The sequence below is a fragment of the Ochotona princeps genome, chromosome 1 (genome assembly GCF_030435755.1).
Source record: "Ochotona princeps isolate mOchPri1 chromosome 1, mOchPri1.hap1, whole genome shotgun sequence".
In the NCBI taxonomy this organism is placed as follows: domain Eukaryota; kingdom Metazoa; phylum Chordata; class Mammalia; order Lagomorpha; family Ochotonidae; genus Ochotona; species Ochotona princeps.
The window spans coordinates 111,324,892-111,341,790 of record NC_080832.1 but is presented as its reverse complement, the minus strand read 5'-3'; the positions used below and the strand labels follow the sequence as shown (position 1 = coordinate 111,341,790).

At 50.9% G+C, this 16,899-nt stretch overlaps 1 protein-coding gene across 2 annotated transcripts in view; it reads left to right on the top strand.

Moving 5' to 3' along the window:
- MAPK14 (mitogen-activated protein kinase 14) overlaps positions 1–2,125 on the top strand; it is a 73,343-nt gene extending 71,218 nt beyond the window's left edge. For both annotated transcript variants that reach the window (XM_004590317.4, XM_004590316.4), the window contains exons 11-12: positions 819–992; positions 1,972–2,125. In XM_004590317.4, coding sequence (XP_004590374.1) covers positions 819–992; positions 1,972–2,039 — 242 coding nt within the window. In that variant the 3' untranslated portion in view covers positions 2,040–2,125. The remainder of the gene's footprint in view (positions 1–818; positions 993–1,971) is intronic.
- The last annotated feature ends 14,774 nt before the right edge of the window (positions 2,126–16,899 follow it).

Here is a 16,899-nt window from a genome sequence, read left to right as displayed (position 1 = left end):
AATATGGGACAGAGGCAAGTTCTGAGGTCTTACTACCTTTCATTAAGTCTGCATGGGTCATCCCTCGGCATAAGGGCCCAGGCTTGGGGCCTGGCTTTGTCCTTTTGAGAGCTGGTGACAGCCACAATAACGAAAACCAGGCAGTTTTGCCTTTTTAAAGTACTTCCTTCATGGTGAGTTTCAGGGTTGCCATGATGATCTTAGGATGGCACACATATGCACTTTCAAGTGTTGGGCAGTGACAGGTGAATTCACATTGACCTTGGAGATGGGAGATTATGTCACGTCTCAGCTGGGTCGCTGTCACATGCAGGCATGGATGTACAGACTCATCAAGCGTGCGCAGGATTTTCCTAGGACTGGTTTAAGTTTGCAGATCCCTGTGCTGCTCTGATAAGCTTCTTTTGAGCTGTCTTATCTAGATCAAGGATTTGTGGGACGCTCTCTTTGAGCTGTGAGTACACTTGGACATGGGGCCAGGCTGTTGTGTGCCAATAACTCCCTTGGCTGTCATTCTGTTGATTTTTTTTTTTTTTTTTGCCATCTCACCAGCCCTCGGGTTTGGGCATGGCAGTGCTCATTGCTTGGTTCCCTGTTTATTGAGTCAAACAGATTTGTAAACATCAGCATTCCACGCAGCTTGTTCAAACAGAATCCCATTTTTCTTTCTGGTCTTTTAGTTATGTACCCTTAAAAATAGAAAACACACACACACACACACACTCTCTCTTACAGGAGGGAAGAGATTATCCTACTTGGAATTCTTGTTTAAATTCTTGTTTAAAGTCCTTTGCTTCCCCACTTCCAATCTGCCGTAGCCGTTGACTTGCTGGAGAAGATGCTGGTTTTGGACTCAGATAAGAGAATCACTGCAGCCCAAGCCCTCGCTCATGACTACTTTGCTCAGTACCACGATCCTGACGACGAACCAGTGGCCGACCCTTACGATCAGTCTTTTGAAAGCAGAGACCTCCTCATCGATGAGTGGAAAAGTGAGTCCTGGGGACCAGATTTACATGTAGCATGAACGCAGGGGTTTGAAAACCTTTTCAGGCCAGGGAAAACTGGGTGGCTACAACCACTCACAAGTCGCCCTGGGGTGCTTCTGTCTTGGCCTCGGCCTCTCCTGGCTGTCAGGGGCTTCAAGGTTCTTGGAGCCTTCGCATGGACAGCGTCTTCTCCGAGAGAAGTAGAGTCAGGGGAGTTTTATGATCTTACAGCAGGTAAAATTGCAGCAAAGGGAATGCACTTTTGAGCTCTTGCCTTATGTCTAGTTAGGAACACAACCAGGATGGAGCCCAGGCCTCCCATAGCCAAGCTCCTGGGCTTGCCCTGGAGCTCGAGCACCAAGCTCTGGCTGAGTCTCCAGGGCCCAGGGCAGGTCTGCTGCTTGCAAGCACCCTCAGAGAGCTTTGAAGAGAAAGAAACAGGCTATGAGGCCCTTGGCAGCAGGTTCTGTGCTATCAGAAGCTTTAGGGGAGAATATATTTTAAATAAAGGTTTATTTTTATTGGAAAGGCAGAGTTACAGAGAGAGACACAAAGACAGAGAGAAGGAGATCTTCCATCTGCTGGTTCACTGCCCAAATGGTCCTAGTGGCCAGAGCTGAACTGACCCAAAGCAAAGAGCCAGGAGCTCCTTCCAGGTCTGCCTACAGGGGTGCAGGGGCCCAAAACCTTGTGCCAGCCTCCACTGCTTTCCCAGGTACATTAGCAAGGAGCTGTACCAGAAGTGTAGCAACCACAACTTGAACAAGTGCCCATACAGGATGCTGGCACCGCAGGCAGAAATACCACCATGCCAGCCCCATGGGAGAATATCATATGGAGTCGGAAAGGCAGTTACCAGAAGCAGTTGACTGAGCCCAACCTGCCTGGGAATGAGGATTTGAAGTGAAGCAGTCAGAGCACCTGCCAAGCAGAGAGAACAGTCTGAATCCTCACGTCTCAACTTTGTCCTTCCCAATTCCAGGCCTGACATATAATGAAGTCATCAGCTTTGTGCCACCGCCCCTTGACCAAGAAGAGATGGAATCCTGAGCACCTGGTTTCTGTTCTTGTTGACCCCACTTCACTGTGAGGGAAAGGCCTTTTCATGAGAACTCTCCAAATATTGTTCAAGTGCCTCTCGTTGCAAAGATTTCCTCAGTGGTGGAAGGGGTGTGTGTGTGTGTGTGTGTGTGTATGTATGTATTAGTCTGTGTGTGTGGGTGTGCACGTGTTTGTGTGTGCGTGTGCATGTTAGTCTTTGTGCATGTGTGTCTAAAAGAAGATGAGAGCACCAGGGCAAGTCGACCACAGTCGCTGTCCTTCAGAGGAAGTTGCTGTCTCTGCCCCCGGCAGCCTCCACCTGCTGTCCTTCCTGAGCATCAGCTCAGGCAGACCAGAGCTGCCCTCCTGTTAGGGATGAGTCAAACATAAGGTGAACAACGTGAAAACGCCCCCCGGCCCCAGTCATTGCTTCTGTCACTTTGACCTCTCCTATGGCCCCACCTTGACTGCAGTGGGCAGACTGGACCCCAGAGAGAAAGGTTTACACCTTGTGGCTGCTTCTGGACTGGAGCCATCCCTGGAAGATGTCCTCAGTCCCACCAAGCTGGCTTCCGGGCACAAGGCTGGGATCAACCTGCTTCATGTGTTTGGAGACTGTGAACATGTCTGTGCCTTAAAAGGAGAGCCGTGGGACTATCAGACGGAGACCAGACAGCAGCTCCTGAGGTTCTGAGCCAGCCAAACAGGGCAGCGGGGGGCTGCCGGCGGCCTTCCCAGGTGGCCGTGTGCGCGTCTGTGCCTGTGTAGACATCCCTCTCCCCACCTCACCTCCCACGCCCAGCGGGCAGTGTGGCCGTCCCTGTGCCCATCCCATCGACTCAATGCAGAAGTCTCCTGAGTGCCAGCCCAGTCGGAGAAGCATCTCCTCGCTCTCCACGTCCTTCCCGAGCACCCTGTGTTCCTTGTAGGGTGACAGCGTGTCCTGCACGTCTGGCTAGCTGAGCATGCGCAGCCACCTGTCCTGTCCTCGAGTGGCCCTCGTGCCAGGCAAGGTCACCAGTGGAGACTTCTGGGGGCGCTCTGCTGACATGATGGGCGGGTGGCAGCCTCCTCCTCAGCGGCCCCAGTGCTGTCTTGTGCTCAAGGTGCTGTTGGTGGGGAAATTATGACAAAATGGAGCCTTTGGGTGGGCACCCGTCTCATTTTTGCCATCTGATTTACAGCAGATGGTTTCTGAAGGGCAGGGGAGCCAACACAGGAGATCTGGGCTCTTCCCAGGAGGTTCCCAAACTCTGGAATGCAGGTCGTTGTCTTCACTTCCAATCATCAATTCTGGGAAATGCTGAAAATCAAGAAGATAAAAAGCCAGCAACTGCTTTTGCTGTCTCTCTCAATGTGATTCTCAGAAAAGTATTTGCGAGGTACCTTTCCAAGCCCAGGCGGCAAAGGCTTTCCTTGGCAGCTTGATATCCAGTCGGCTTCTCAGATCGGGGTGGGAAGAAACCCGTCTTCAGAAATTTTATACATTGTGGGAATCCTTTTGAAAATGTGATTCCTTTTGATGGGGAGAAAGGGCAAATTATTTTGATAATCTTGTATTTTCAACTTTGTAAAGAAGACATATCCTCAGGGGTGAAAGAAAAGTTGTTTTCATAATTTTCTCAAATTTCAGGCCTTTTTTGTTTTGTTTTGCTCCATGAGGAGCTCATGTGTTTAAGCTTTTTGTATAACAAGAAAAGTGCAGCACCCCTTCCAGTGTTGGCTGTTTGACAAATCCCTGGATTCGGGTCAAGGAGTCTGCATTTCTGTGTGAATACAGAGGGATACCCCCAGGTCAGACTGAAGCAGGCAGGAAGAGGCGGGCTGATGTTGTACCCCCGCCCCCTAGCCCCCTTGCTAAAAGACGGAGTAACCGGAAAGGCCTCACCTCCTCTCCATGCAGTTCAGACCCTCACCATCCACAGTTCGACGACTTGCGTCTGTCGGCCATAGCCAGTTACAGACACCACCAGTGTGATTTGCTTACAGAAGTATCGCCCTGAGTATTTTTTCTTGAGTGTCTTGTGCCTGCATGACCACACCCGTGTTAGGAGGAGGCCACATGCTTCCCTGGCCGGACTCGAAGCTTGGAGCCCGTGGAGGAGCTCTCACTTCCAAGCATAGTTCTCCCATCTCCCAATTTCTCAGAACAGAAACAGAGCAAGGGCAACAGCTCTTTGTATTCATGAACTGGCTGTAAGTGATGTCAGGTAGGATGTCAGAGAACACCACTGGTTCAAATAAAGCCTGTTTTTCAAATTCAGCAAGTTTCCTGAATTTATTATGGTGTTTTTATTTTGTTTCTTTTTTCTTTCTCTCTTGATCATTGTTAACTACAGCACAATGTGGCGATGTCACATCAATGTTCTTGCAACTGTGGCTGATCGCATGTTGCTAGCAGTTCTTAGTATAGAACTCCTTAAACATAGAAAAGCATTTATAAAGAGCCCCTGGGTTGTGCACACTTCAGGGTCAAGAGAATCTAGGTCTCAGGTAAAAGCAAAGAACAGATAAAAGAATGACACAGCAGAGGTATTTATGTTTGGGTGTAAGAGTGGCCAGGCACTGACCAGACCAGTGGATAGACCCATTGACCACCTGCCCACCTACCACATATTTTCCTGTAGTCCACTAAGAAGAGTTTTAGCGTTTTTTGAATGGTTGAAAAGGATCTAAAGAAATATCTCTTCGTATGTGAATGCAAATCTAAATGACCACAACTGAAGCCATATCAAGATACTGGCACACTCATTTGCTCACTGGTGCCGCCTGCTTCAGTGACAAGAGCCGAGCCCACTGAGCCTGTACAATGCAGACTGCACCCCTCTCCCCCCATACACACACGTCACCTAACGGGTTTGGAGCTTCAGGGTCCTCATTTGCAGCATGAAGTTGTTCAAATGCCTTTTCTGCTTTGATGCTATGGCTTGGCATGGTATGTGCATCCCGTGATAGCTTTATAATGAGTACCCAAGTAGTTTATGACTTTTGTCTTCCCCTGAGATGGTCCTTGGGAAGACTTTAAATGACTGAATCCCTTCCCAGTGCTAGAGGCCTGAGAGGTCTAAGATCACGGCTGATGACAGCTCAGGGAGTGACAGCCCACAGGCATGTGGGTGGATGGGGAGGGTCGATCCCTAGTGGGCAACCTTTGTTCCAGGCTAGCTGCTGGAAGTGATGGCTGCAGTAGAGGGTCAGCCAAGCAGAGACACCTCTTGCTGTCCCAGTGACTTCTCAAAAGTGATGAGCCAGAGAGAGCGCAACTGCATAGTCATGTGAGGGCCATTAGCATCTGGAGGTCAGACAGTGGTAGGAATGTCTCCTGTCACAGACCAGGTACCAACTGTGCCTCTGAGAAGGAAGGGCCTGCCTAGCTCCAGGAGAGCTGACAGCAGAAACTGCTCACCTGGAGTGAATTTGAGTTGGTTTTGTTCCTTTAGTTTCAGAAGCACAGATAGATACCATTTGCACCCGCCAGATATCCACAGTGGTTAGGCTGAGCCAACACTGAGTCCTAGGGAACGAGTCCAGGTGTTCCACATGGGTTACAGGGACTAAACTGTTTGAGCTGTTGCCTGCTGTCTGAATCCGCATTGGCAGGAAGTTGGAATCCAGAGCTAAATGTAGGAAATAAAACCAGAGCATTGCTCTCAAGGATGTGGGCATCTTTTATTTATTTATTATCATTTTTAAATTGGAAAATTAGGTTTGCAGAGAGGAGAGAAAAAAATATCTTCCATCCGCTGGCTCACTTCCCCAGTGACCACAACGGCCAGAGTTGAGCCGATCCAAAGTCAGGAACCAGGAGCTTCTGGGTTTCCCACATGGTACAGGGTCCCAAGGCTTTCAGATCCGTATGAGGTCCATATGAGATCCAGGCCACCAGGCTACAGGGCCAGGCCTGGATGTGGGCATCTATGTCAAATGCCTCACCTGAATGGCCTTTTAAAAAACAATGAATATATATATATTTAAGTCACGGCTGTTCAGAAGGATGGATAGTACTAAATTAAGACTTTGATTTCTTGGGCCCAGCGTGGTGGCCTAGCGGCTGAAGTCCTCTCCTTGAACGCTCCGGCATCCCACATGGGCACCGGTTCTAATCCCAGCAGCCCCACTTCCCATCCTGCTTCCTGCTTTGTGGCCTGGGAAAGCGGTCGAAGGCGACCCAATGCCTTGGGACCCTGCACCCGCATGGGAGACCTGGAGGAAGTTCCTAGCTCCTGGCTTCGGATCAGCTGCAGCCGTTGCACCGGCCGTTGCGGCCGCTTGGGGAGTGAATCATCGAACAGAAGATCATCCTCACTGTATATCTGCCTTTTCAATAAAAATAAATAAATCTTTTAAAAAAAAAAAACCTTTCATTTCTTTTTTTAAAAAAGGCGGTGAGTGAAGCAGACAGAATGGATTGGATGTTTGGTGTTAATGCAAAAAAAAAAAAAAAAGCATGGTTTACCACATAATTTTAAAGATACAAAGGGCCTGGTGTGATGGCTCAGTGACTAAGTCCTCGCCTTGCATGCGCCAAGATCCCACGTTTGTTCATGTCCCAACTGCTCCCTGCTTGTGGCCTGGAAAACCAGATGAGGATGGCCTTGGGACCCTGCACTCACGTGGGAGATCCGGAGAAGCTCCTGCTTTGGATCAGTTCCAGCCGCCATATGGGGACTGCACTAGCAGATGGAAGATGTTTCTCTCTGTGTCTCTTCTCTGTAAATCTGCCTTTCCAAGGAAAAATAAGTAACTTATAAAAAACAGAGACCTGAGGCTGGGTGCTTTCTCAAGAAAGCAGGATTTTTGACTCACAATCCTGGCAGTGAGAGCCCGGCCAGCAGTGTCTGCAGTCTGCCAAAGGCTGGCTGACTGTGTTGTGAGTTGACCAAACCCATCTCAGAAATGGGTCTGCGACAGATTCTCAGAAGCTCAGGATCCTAGTCACTGGCCAGTGCCGACCAGTGGACAGTCCCATCTTGCCACACGTGCAAGAGGGCAGCAACCCCAATCAGCCGTGTTCAATAATCAATCAACTAAGCGCCAGTACATGCTGTGAGTCATTCAGTCAACCAAGTTCACATCATTGCAAAACAAAATCATCCAATCAACCATAGTGGTGTGGAACAGATACCCAGTTTAAGCATCATACACTGTTAAATATACAATCAGTAAGTCACCTCCACCTAGTAGTAAACAGCAGAACCAGGAAAGCAGGGCCTTCCGATTTGTTTACAAAAAAAAAAAAGGGTCAATAGCTTACTGCCTGAGCTGTAAAAGAAAAGCAAAATCCCATTCTGGGGCCTGGTACAATAGCCTAGTGGCTAAATCGTCACCCTGCTTCTATTGGGATCCAATATGGGCGCCAGTTTGTGTCCTTGTTGCCTCACTTTCCCATCCAGCTTCCTGCTTGTGGCTGGGAAAGCAGTTGAGGATGGCCCAAAGCCTTGGGACCCTTGAGCGCAATGGCTGGTGCTATGCCGATCCGAAGTCAGGAGCCAGGAACTTCTTTCAGGTCTTCCACACAGGTGCAGGGTCCCAAGGCTTTGGGCCATCCTCCACTGCTTTCCCAGGCCACAAGCAGGGAGTTGGATGGGAAGTGGAGCTACCGGGACCAGAACCGGCACCCATAAGGGATCCCGGCGCTCAAGGCCAGGCCCTGCCTTTCAAATTTAAACAAAGACATGGAGGGCCCAGCGCCGTGGCCTAGCAGCTAAAGTCCTCACCTTGAAAGCCCCGGGATCCCATATGGGCACCAGGTCTAATCCTGGCAGCTCCACTTCCCATCCAGCTCCCTGCTTGTGGCCTGGGAAAGCAGTCGAGGACAGCCCAAATCTTTGGGACCCTGCACCCGTGTGGGAGACCCGAAAGAGGTTCCTGGCTCTTGGCTTCGGATTGGTGCAGCACCGGCCGTTGCGCTCACTTGGGGAATGAATCATCGGATGGAACATCTTCCTCTCTGTCTCTCCTCTTCTCTGCATATCTGACTTTCCAATAAAAATAAGTAAATCTTAAAAAAAAGATCTCTTCAGCAAAAATCACCGCCTGCAATTAAAATGAAGAATTTAAAAAAGATCTCAAGAGACCGGGCACTAGTTCCTATACTTATGGTCACCTTGCATATAACTTTTGGGAACAGACTGATCCAATGTGTCATCCTGGCAAGTCAAACACCTGAACTGACTGCTACTAGTCATGTTATTGTCTTGACTCGACGAACTACTTGTGCCAACATTTCAAACAACCACAATCTTTTGATTTCCTTATTTGTGAGCCTAGAAAATGCTGGCATAGTGCAAAAAGATATTCACGTTTTCTATGTAAAATCCAGTTACAGCCTGGGCTCAGAGGATCACACAATGGTTTCCATTTGCATGAACATCAGACAGGATATGTGCAAGTGGAACCTGCATGACGAAGGACCAGCCTCTTCCTGTTCTTCCTCTGCCTCGCCTCTCCTAAACACTTCTTGTCTTGCTAGTTCCTGCTGTCTGTTAGGCAGCTCAGCACTCTGTCCATGTCCGATGTCAAATTCACACCCACAGTCACAGCATAAACCAAGACTGGACTCAACAGACCCTCTGGGTATCAAGATTCAGATGCCTGGTTCCAAACAGTATACAGCGTCACTGTTAGCCATACCTCTCTCGATTTGCTAATCAAAAAGCATGTTCATGTGGCTTTGTCTCCTGTCTGCTGCTGGCCAAAGCCAGGAACGGTCGTTGGCGGCCACCACCGCGGCACTCAGGGACTTGGTGTCTTACCTCCTCCAGCACGCGCCAGGACCCCTCTCCCCAGCCACCCTACTCGGCTGATATCCACATGCTCCTAAAGCTCTCTGCAGGCAAACTCCCTTTCCCCTCCCCTCAGCTAGAAGGGCTATGCCACAATCCAAGTCTTTATCTGTTTAGGCTTGCAAACCAACTTCCCAAGTTGGCTAGGGGATGGAGGAGGCAGTAGACAGGGCACAGGGAGGAGGGGAGGCCCCTGCTGGGCAATGGGAGGGCCAGCCCCATTGGCTGTCAGGACTGCCAGCTGTCCTGGTGCTGGTGCAGGTGAACCCTGAGGTCAGACTGAGGTCACATTGGCAGCCATCTTGGATCTTGCCCTTCTGAGTTGTTTGGCCTGGGGAGGAAAGCCACAGTCTCCTGGCGTCTCCTAGGAGACAGATGCACCTCTTCCAGCTTCCTTTGGCTTCACCCTCCTTCTTCCCTGTGACTCACTCTGCATGCCCCTGTTCTGGCTCCTGGCTTCGGCCGTAAAGTGCCCTCCACCTGGGATCCTCTGCCTGCTCCTTTCCCACTCCTCCTAACACTCACTCAGCCTAGACGTCACTGTCCCTGTTCATCTTCCCTGGCCATCCTCAAGCCCAGGTGAGATGGCCCTGTCTCCTGGATCTGTCAGTGTTGGCATTGTTTGCTGTTGGGGCCACTCACTCAAAAGAGGGAAACACGTGAAGGCTAAGGACAGAGCTGGGGAAATAGCCTTGTTGAGGTCCCAGTCCCATTCCTTCCTGTTGGTGATGAGGCCAGGTAGGTAGCTAGTGAACGGGCAGGGACTGACATGGCCCTGCACCCCCAAAGCCCACTCCCTCCACTGTTCACAGGAGACCAGGACACCTTCCTCAAGGCAACCACGGGTGTGCTCCAGCCCCGGGGGGTTGGGGAATGCCAAGACATTTCTGAGATGCCCCTGCAAAGGGACACAGTCTTCAAACTCTGCCCAAACCCCATCCCCATTTTGAATGTTCAATTAGGGAGCCACCACCTACCCTGTAAAAGGACAAAAACCCCAACTTTGGTGGCAGCAGGAATCTGGCATCCACTATCCCTTTAAATAAATCCTGCCTACCTGTGCACCTCCAAGCCTCCTCTTTGAATTCTTGTCCTGTGTGGAAGGAACAGCTTAGAACGGACCCAGATGAGTTGCCCACAACCTTGGTACAAGCTGTGGGCAGATCGCTTAGTCTCAGAGCCTCCCTATCTCATTGAATAGATGTGAGGATTGAGGAAGTTAAAGCATATAAACCCCAGGACATACAGTAAGTGCCCAATAAGTAGTAGCTCCTGGCAGCACGTCCTGGAGGGCAAATGTTGTGTCTTGTTTACTGTGCCTACCAGGGTGCCTGCGCCGCATGGCTGCTCAGCTTAGTTGACTGAGCCAGTAAATGACTATCACCCTTTAATCACTTACAAATCACCTTATCTTCAGCTTCCTGGTTTAACAATCAACAGTCCTGAGAAGGAAAGGCCACATCTGTACACACAATTTGCCTGCCCCAGAACCAGTGCTGAGTTGCCCAAAGACACAAGGATTAGGAGTGCTGGGTTCTGAGTCTCCTTGCTGTGTCTTGCTGCCTGGCCCAAGTTGGATACACAGCAGCTGAACCAACAAGGACAAGAATCAAAAGATTATCACAGCAGCTGATGGCCATGACCTAGGTAATTGCTACTGTTTTCCCATCCACCTGCCACTTTACAATGAGAATAGATAGGAGAAGGATAGGGGATGGGAAGTCACAACGCATCCTGTGTGTTCATTCCACAAACATGTATTAGAAAACCTTCTGGAGTCAATATTGTGACAGAGAGTAAACTTGCCGCCCACAACGTGGGTAGCCCACATGGGCACCAGTTTGAGTCGCAGCTGCTCCATTTCCATCCATCTCCCTGCTAATGGCCTGAGAAAGCAGCAGAAGATGGTCCGAGAACTCCGCACCCGTGTGAGAAACCAAGAGGAAGCCCCTGCCTTCATCATGCCACAGCCCTTGTTGTAGCCATTTGTGGAGTAAACCAGCAGATAGAAAAAAATCTTTCCCTGTCTCCCTTTCAGATTTTTTTAAAAAGATTTATTTATTTGTATTGGAAAGGCAGATTTACAGAGAGGAGGAGACACAGAGACACAGAAAAGACACAGAAAGATCTGTCCGCTGGTTCACCCTTCAAGTGGCCGCAATAGCTGGAGCTGAGCTGATACAAAGCCAGGAGCCTCTTCTGGGTCTCCCACATGGGTGCAGGGTCCCAAGGCTTTGGGCCGTGCTCTACTGCTTTCCCAGGCCACAAGCAGGGAGCTGGAAGGAAAGTGGAGCAGCTGGGACATGAACTAATGCCCACATGGGATCCCGGCTCATGCAAGGCAAGGGTTTAACCACTGAACCATCATGCTGTCTCCTCTTTTCTCTCTGTATCTGTGTCTCTCAAACGAACACTTTTTTTTTTTTTAAGATTTATTCATTTTATTACAGCCAGATATAAAGAGAGGAGGAGAGACAGAGAGGAAGATCTTCCGTCCGATGATTCACTCCCCAAGTGAGCCGCAACGGGCCGATGTGCGCCGATCCGAAGCCGGGAACCTGGAACCTCCTCCAGGTCTCCCACGCGGGTGCAGGGTCCCAAGGCTCTGGGCGTCCTCAACTGCTTTCCCAGGCCACAAGCAGGGAGCTGGGTGGGAAGTGGAGCTGCTGGGATTAGAACCAGCGCCCATATGGGATCCCATGGCGTTCAAGGCGAGGACTTTAGGCACAAGGCTATCGCCGCCAGGCCCAACAAACACTTTTTTTTTAAGGCACTATGTGTCAGTCTCTGGGAACATGAAGGAAGAAGGGTCAGATTCTGCTCTTTCGGAATTGAGGCTGGAACAGAGGAAGGAAGTCAAGGGCAGTGACCAGTGCATCTTCCTGGCAGCCCTGGCACACACCCTCATTGGCTGAAGGGCATTTCCGGGCCAAGTGCACATTTCTGGAACTCAGCCAACAGGCAGTGGGATTTTTTTTTTTTTTTTTGAAGATTTATCAGAAAGGTAGATATATAGAGAGGAGGAGAAACAGAGAGGAAGATCTTTCATCCGATGGTTCACTTCCCAAGTGGCCATAACTGCTGGAGCTGAGCCAATCCAAAGCCAGGAGCTCTTCCGGATCTCCCATGCAGGTACAGGGTCCCAAAGCTTTGGACCGTCCTTGACTGCTTTCCCAGGCCGCAAGCAGGGAGCTGGATGGGAAGCAGGGCCACTGGGATTAGAACCGGTGCCCGTATGGGATCCCGGCGTGTGCAAGACGAGGATTTCAACCACTATGCTGTCGCACTGGACCCAGGCAGTGGGATTTTGTGTGGGTGTCCACGGCCCATGTGTCCTCTTGGGTGTTGCCCAGCCCGCATGAGCTGGCTATATCCTCTGTTTCCAGCGTGAGGTGTGAGGTCATGATTTACCACCTTCACCTGGAAACCTGCTTACCCTGGACCACTGCTCACGCAGAGCAGCACTGACTGCCTGGAGTGGCAAACAGCCACCCACGGCTTTGCCTGGTGACATGGAGGGAGGAAGGGGTCATCTGATAATAGTCTCATGCCAGGGAGTGGCTCTGTGTGAGGACAAACAGCCCAGGTGCTGCTCTGCTCCTGGCCCGCCCTGCCCCGCCCAGCCTCATCCCAGCCCCCAGGCGGGCCACGCAGGTGCCCCACTCCAAGTGTCTCCCTGAGTCGTCCTGAGCTTCCTAGTGTCACAGCACCTGCCACATTCCTACCTACCATCATCATTCTTTATGACACAGAGCAGGAGGTTGTACAAGCAGGCAGCTCCTCGCAGTGGCTGCTCATAGGCTGGTGTAACCACTAGACAATGTCCCAAATCTATAAAAGTCCAGGACTTTGAAAACAAATGTGTAAAGCATCCAGAGAGCTGTCAGAGAAGGGTGTTGAAATCACTGGGTCAGCTTGTTCGTTTATTTCCAGGCAGATCAAAGCCTCCACCTGGAGGAGGGCTTTCAAAGTGTGTCACAAAACCCAGAAGCCATGAAAGAGGCTAAGGAAGCCAAAGAGTCTGTAGGAGAATGGGGCAGCTTGTCAGGAGCGGCTAAGCAGGAGTGCACCACTCTGCCCCTGCACTTCCACCTCTCCTCAATGAGCCACAGCAGCTCTCTGGGTGTCCCTAAAGACGCGAGTACACAGACTTTGTAAAGACAAAGGCACACACACACGGAGACACTAGTGTCTGGCAATAGTACAATTCTGGCTGTCATGCTTGAGGGTGGCGGTGAGCTACTGGCATCTAGTGGGTACAGGCCAGGATGCAGCGAGGCAGTCAGCAGACACAGAAAGGCCTCAACCAAGCAGGAAGCATCCAGCCCCAAAACTCAATGGCCCTAAACTTAAGCAGCCGAGAGCTAGACAGAGCTGTGTAACACACTCACCAAAAGCCCAGTGTGGAAGAAAGAGCTGCAGGGCCATCCACTTGCTTACAGCTCATAGACCCAGCTGTGTGCAGGACAGTCGTGAGAAGATGGCACGGAATAACATGCAACAGTCCAAGGCAGTGGCTGCAAGGGCGGGAAGCCAGGGAGGTCCAGAAGGGCTTCAGGGATGGCAAGCCAGCCACCAGTGACCAGCCCGTTCCAGCTCCCCCACTGACTTGCCAAGGAATCTTCACAAGTTGCTTCCTCCTCTGGGGCCTCAGTGAGCACATCTGTAAAATGGGACTATGATCTTCATCACATTCCTTGCTTGCAGTGAGTCAGGGCTGAGCACTTAGAACAGCACGTGCGTGCCTGTAAGTTTTGGGATCATTAGGGCATGTAATGTTGAATGTTCTGCATGACGGAAGTGAATCTGGTGTCCACAGGGAAGAGCCCGGTGGCCTGCCTGGAAGAGGACCATAACCCCTCCTGTCACCCCACCAGCTGAGCGAATTGCAGTCCCAACATTAGCTCTGTATTTTTCCTTTTTTTTTAAATTTAACTATTATTATTTTTTAATTATATTGTTGACAATCTTTACATAGTTAATTACGGTAAAAAAGGTTCAGGGGCTATAGGGAAGTGGGTAAGACTATTATGTCCATATTATTTTCTTCTTGTATCAGAGGTAAAGAGGGATATTGAGGGAGAAGCCCCACCCAGTTTCCCACCCTCCCCAAGTCCCGGATGTGGGGCATGCTCTGAGATCCTTGCTCAAGTGGTTTTGATAGTTCACCAGTTATGAATCGCTGCCATTTTGCCACTCCCAGCTCTGTGAGGTCGTTGAAGAATCCACTGATTGACATAGTCCATCATAGAGTCTCCATTTGCCCAGTATTTCACTGCCAACATATAGCTGAGGTGGTTGATTGACTTGTTCTTTCTTCTGTCTTTTCTTGGCTAGGGTTCTGAGTCCAGCATTTCAATTGGGGAGATCCCCACAGAAACTTTGAGGTATTCCCAGACCAGATTCTTGTATGTACTAGCAAGTACAGGGCCTGGCACAGTCCATCTCCACGATCAGCTGGTGGTTGCAATTGCTGGGTGGTTCTGTTTTCAGTCCCGACTTGCACTGGAACCAATGAATGTTGCACTCCAGCCTGGTTCTGCCCAGCACGTACTTGGCCCTCACATCAACCAGTGGGAGCTGCAGCCTAGTCGGAGCGACCCACAATAACCCCCACCAGGCCCACTCCCTACTCTGGTTTGCCAGTATGTGTAGCAGACTACTAGTCCAATCTGTCCCACATCCCATTTGGCTCTTGTACTTGTCAATGGGTATTAAAGCTTAGTTCCATCTAGCCAGCTCAACTATCCAGCCCTCACGGATGTTGTTGAGTGCCTCTCTGTCTAACCACCCCAGCCCCCATCCTAGTTTTTATGCCCTCCCGTGGGAGTAGTAACCCAAGAGGAGGGAACCCACTATTTCCCTCCCGGGTCTCTCTCAATCCCGGTTTATGCACTCTTCAGGTGGTTCTGTGGTTTGACTTGACAGAATTAGCCCCCAGTGCCAGCTTCTGCGATCTGATGCTGTGGCTAAGCCCAAACAACCCTCACCCACTCTAATTTATGCTTGCACCCGCAGGAATAATCAGCCCAGCCTGGCTTTTCCCTGATCTAGTCCACATGCGGCGCACAGGTGTTGTAGCCCTGCTTAGTCTGGTCTGTCCCCATCCAAGCCCACGCTCTCCAGTGGGAGTAGCTGTCTGGCGAGGGGACCAGCCCCTTAATCCCCCTGCCGGCTCTGCCCCTCCCTTCCTGGATCCCGCGTGTGCTGGTTGGGTGCTGCATTCATATCCAGTACAGGCAACCTCACCTTGGCATTCCATATTGTGCACTGGGTTTTGTCGCCACCAAAGCTGGCTCGACCCACACTCTGTTCTGGTGTCCAGATTTGCCAGTGGATGGATGACATGTACTGATTCAGCCTGGTCTGCCCCCGACCCATGCCAAATGTATGCCAGTGGGAAATTTTCCATGGCCTATTCTGGGCTGTTTCCTATCATGCTTCTTGCGCTTACCTGGAGGGACTCTGTCCTGCCAGAGGAGTTGCCCAGGCTCCTCCATCAGAACCCCTCCCAATCCCAGATTTAGCGCATACCAGGGGGTCCTTGAGCCAGCCCTACTCAGTTCACCTCCTGTCCTAGCAGGGATAGTGGCTTTTCTTGGCTGACTTTCAACACATTCTGGTTCTTGTTGTTGGATGTTTCAGCCCAGCCATGGCTCATCCATACCCACGTACAGCTCACACCTGGCTCAGTAGGGGTTTGAGACCTAGCCTAGTCAGTCCCTCATCCATCCTGGTTCTCCAGAACACCAGACGGTGTTGGGGCCTGGCCTGGTGCATCCAATCCCAGTCCACACTAGTGCCTTGGGAGATTGCAACTGTTTCCTAGATAGAACGCAACCCCATTCCAGCACGCGCGCCCCTTGGTGGGAACCTAACCCAGTTAGGGTGTCCCCTTAGCTCCCCAACCAGGCCTGTTCCCAACCATAGATCACATGCATGCCAGTGGCTGCTCTGACTCCACTTGGCTCAGTCCCTCACTTGTCCTGACCTCTGCCTTAGACACTGTGGCTTAGCATACTTGACTCACGTAGACCATTAGGTGCAAGAGCCTAGCTCAGCATGACCTGTGTTCCATCCTGGCTTCTAGTTTTGCTTGTAGGCTAAGGTTTGCTCAGTCCTGCCCAGTACATCCCGTTCCATTACCAATTTACACATTAGCCAACTGTTGGAGCTACTTTGATCAGCTTGTCCTACCCCTAGGTCTGGACCACATGTTCACCAGTGGGAGCTATGACTCCCCAGGAGAGTTTCCCAAGTTCCTCCACTTGATCCACTCCCAGACCCAGTTCTCATACATGCCAATGGGTTTTAGGTCAGTGCCCGGTGCAGTCTGGCCTTGCATTTGGCCTTATATGAGCTGGTGAATGTTACAGCCTGGCCCACCCCACACCCTATTCAGGATGTACTTTCGGGTGCTGCTGCCTTGATAAGTCCAGACTGCTGCGGGTTCCTTTACCTGTGATTGATGGCAGGCTCCTTGGTCACACCTAGCTTAATCCAAAACCACCAAAACTCTTGGGTTTACCAGTGGGGCTAGACTTTCCACAGGGTGTGGCCCACACATCCCACACAGAATCTACCACCGGATATGGTTCTCGAGTGCTACTTAATGTTATGGCCTTGACTAATGTGACCCTTCTCCTGATCCATCATCATGTCAGGTAAAAGGACATCCTGCTGGACAAGCCCCAAGCCTTAGCTTTTGCATGAACTGGTGTTCACCACTCAGCATTGTTATGTGATTACAAGTTCTTCAAAGGAAGAGTTACTGCCATTGGGAATGTTTAGGATTGACTCAGATCCCACAAGCACAGTGGGATCAACCTGGAGCTACCTAAGAAACGATTCAGAAAACCAAAACCCCAGAGCTCCCCGGCCGGGCGGCCAGCAGGCGGAGCCTGGCGCCAAATGACGTACTGGCCGCTCAGGGACAGCTCACCACATGCACATGGTGGCTGGAGTCAAGATCTGAGCAGGACGCCCCATGCTGGAGCCCACCAACAGCCTCCCAGATGCTGGAAGCTTAAATCCCCAGGCCCAAGGTCGCGCCCCTCCCCAATCCCATTCACCGCCCAATGAGG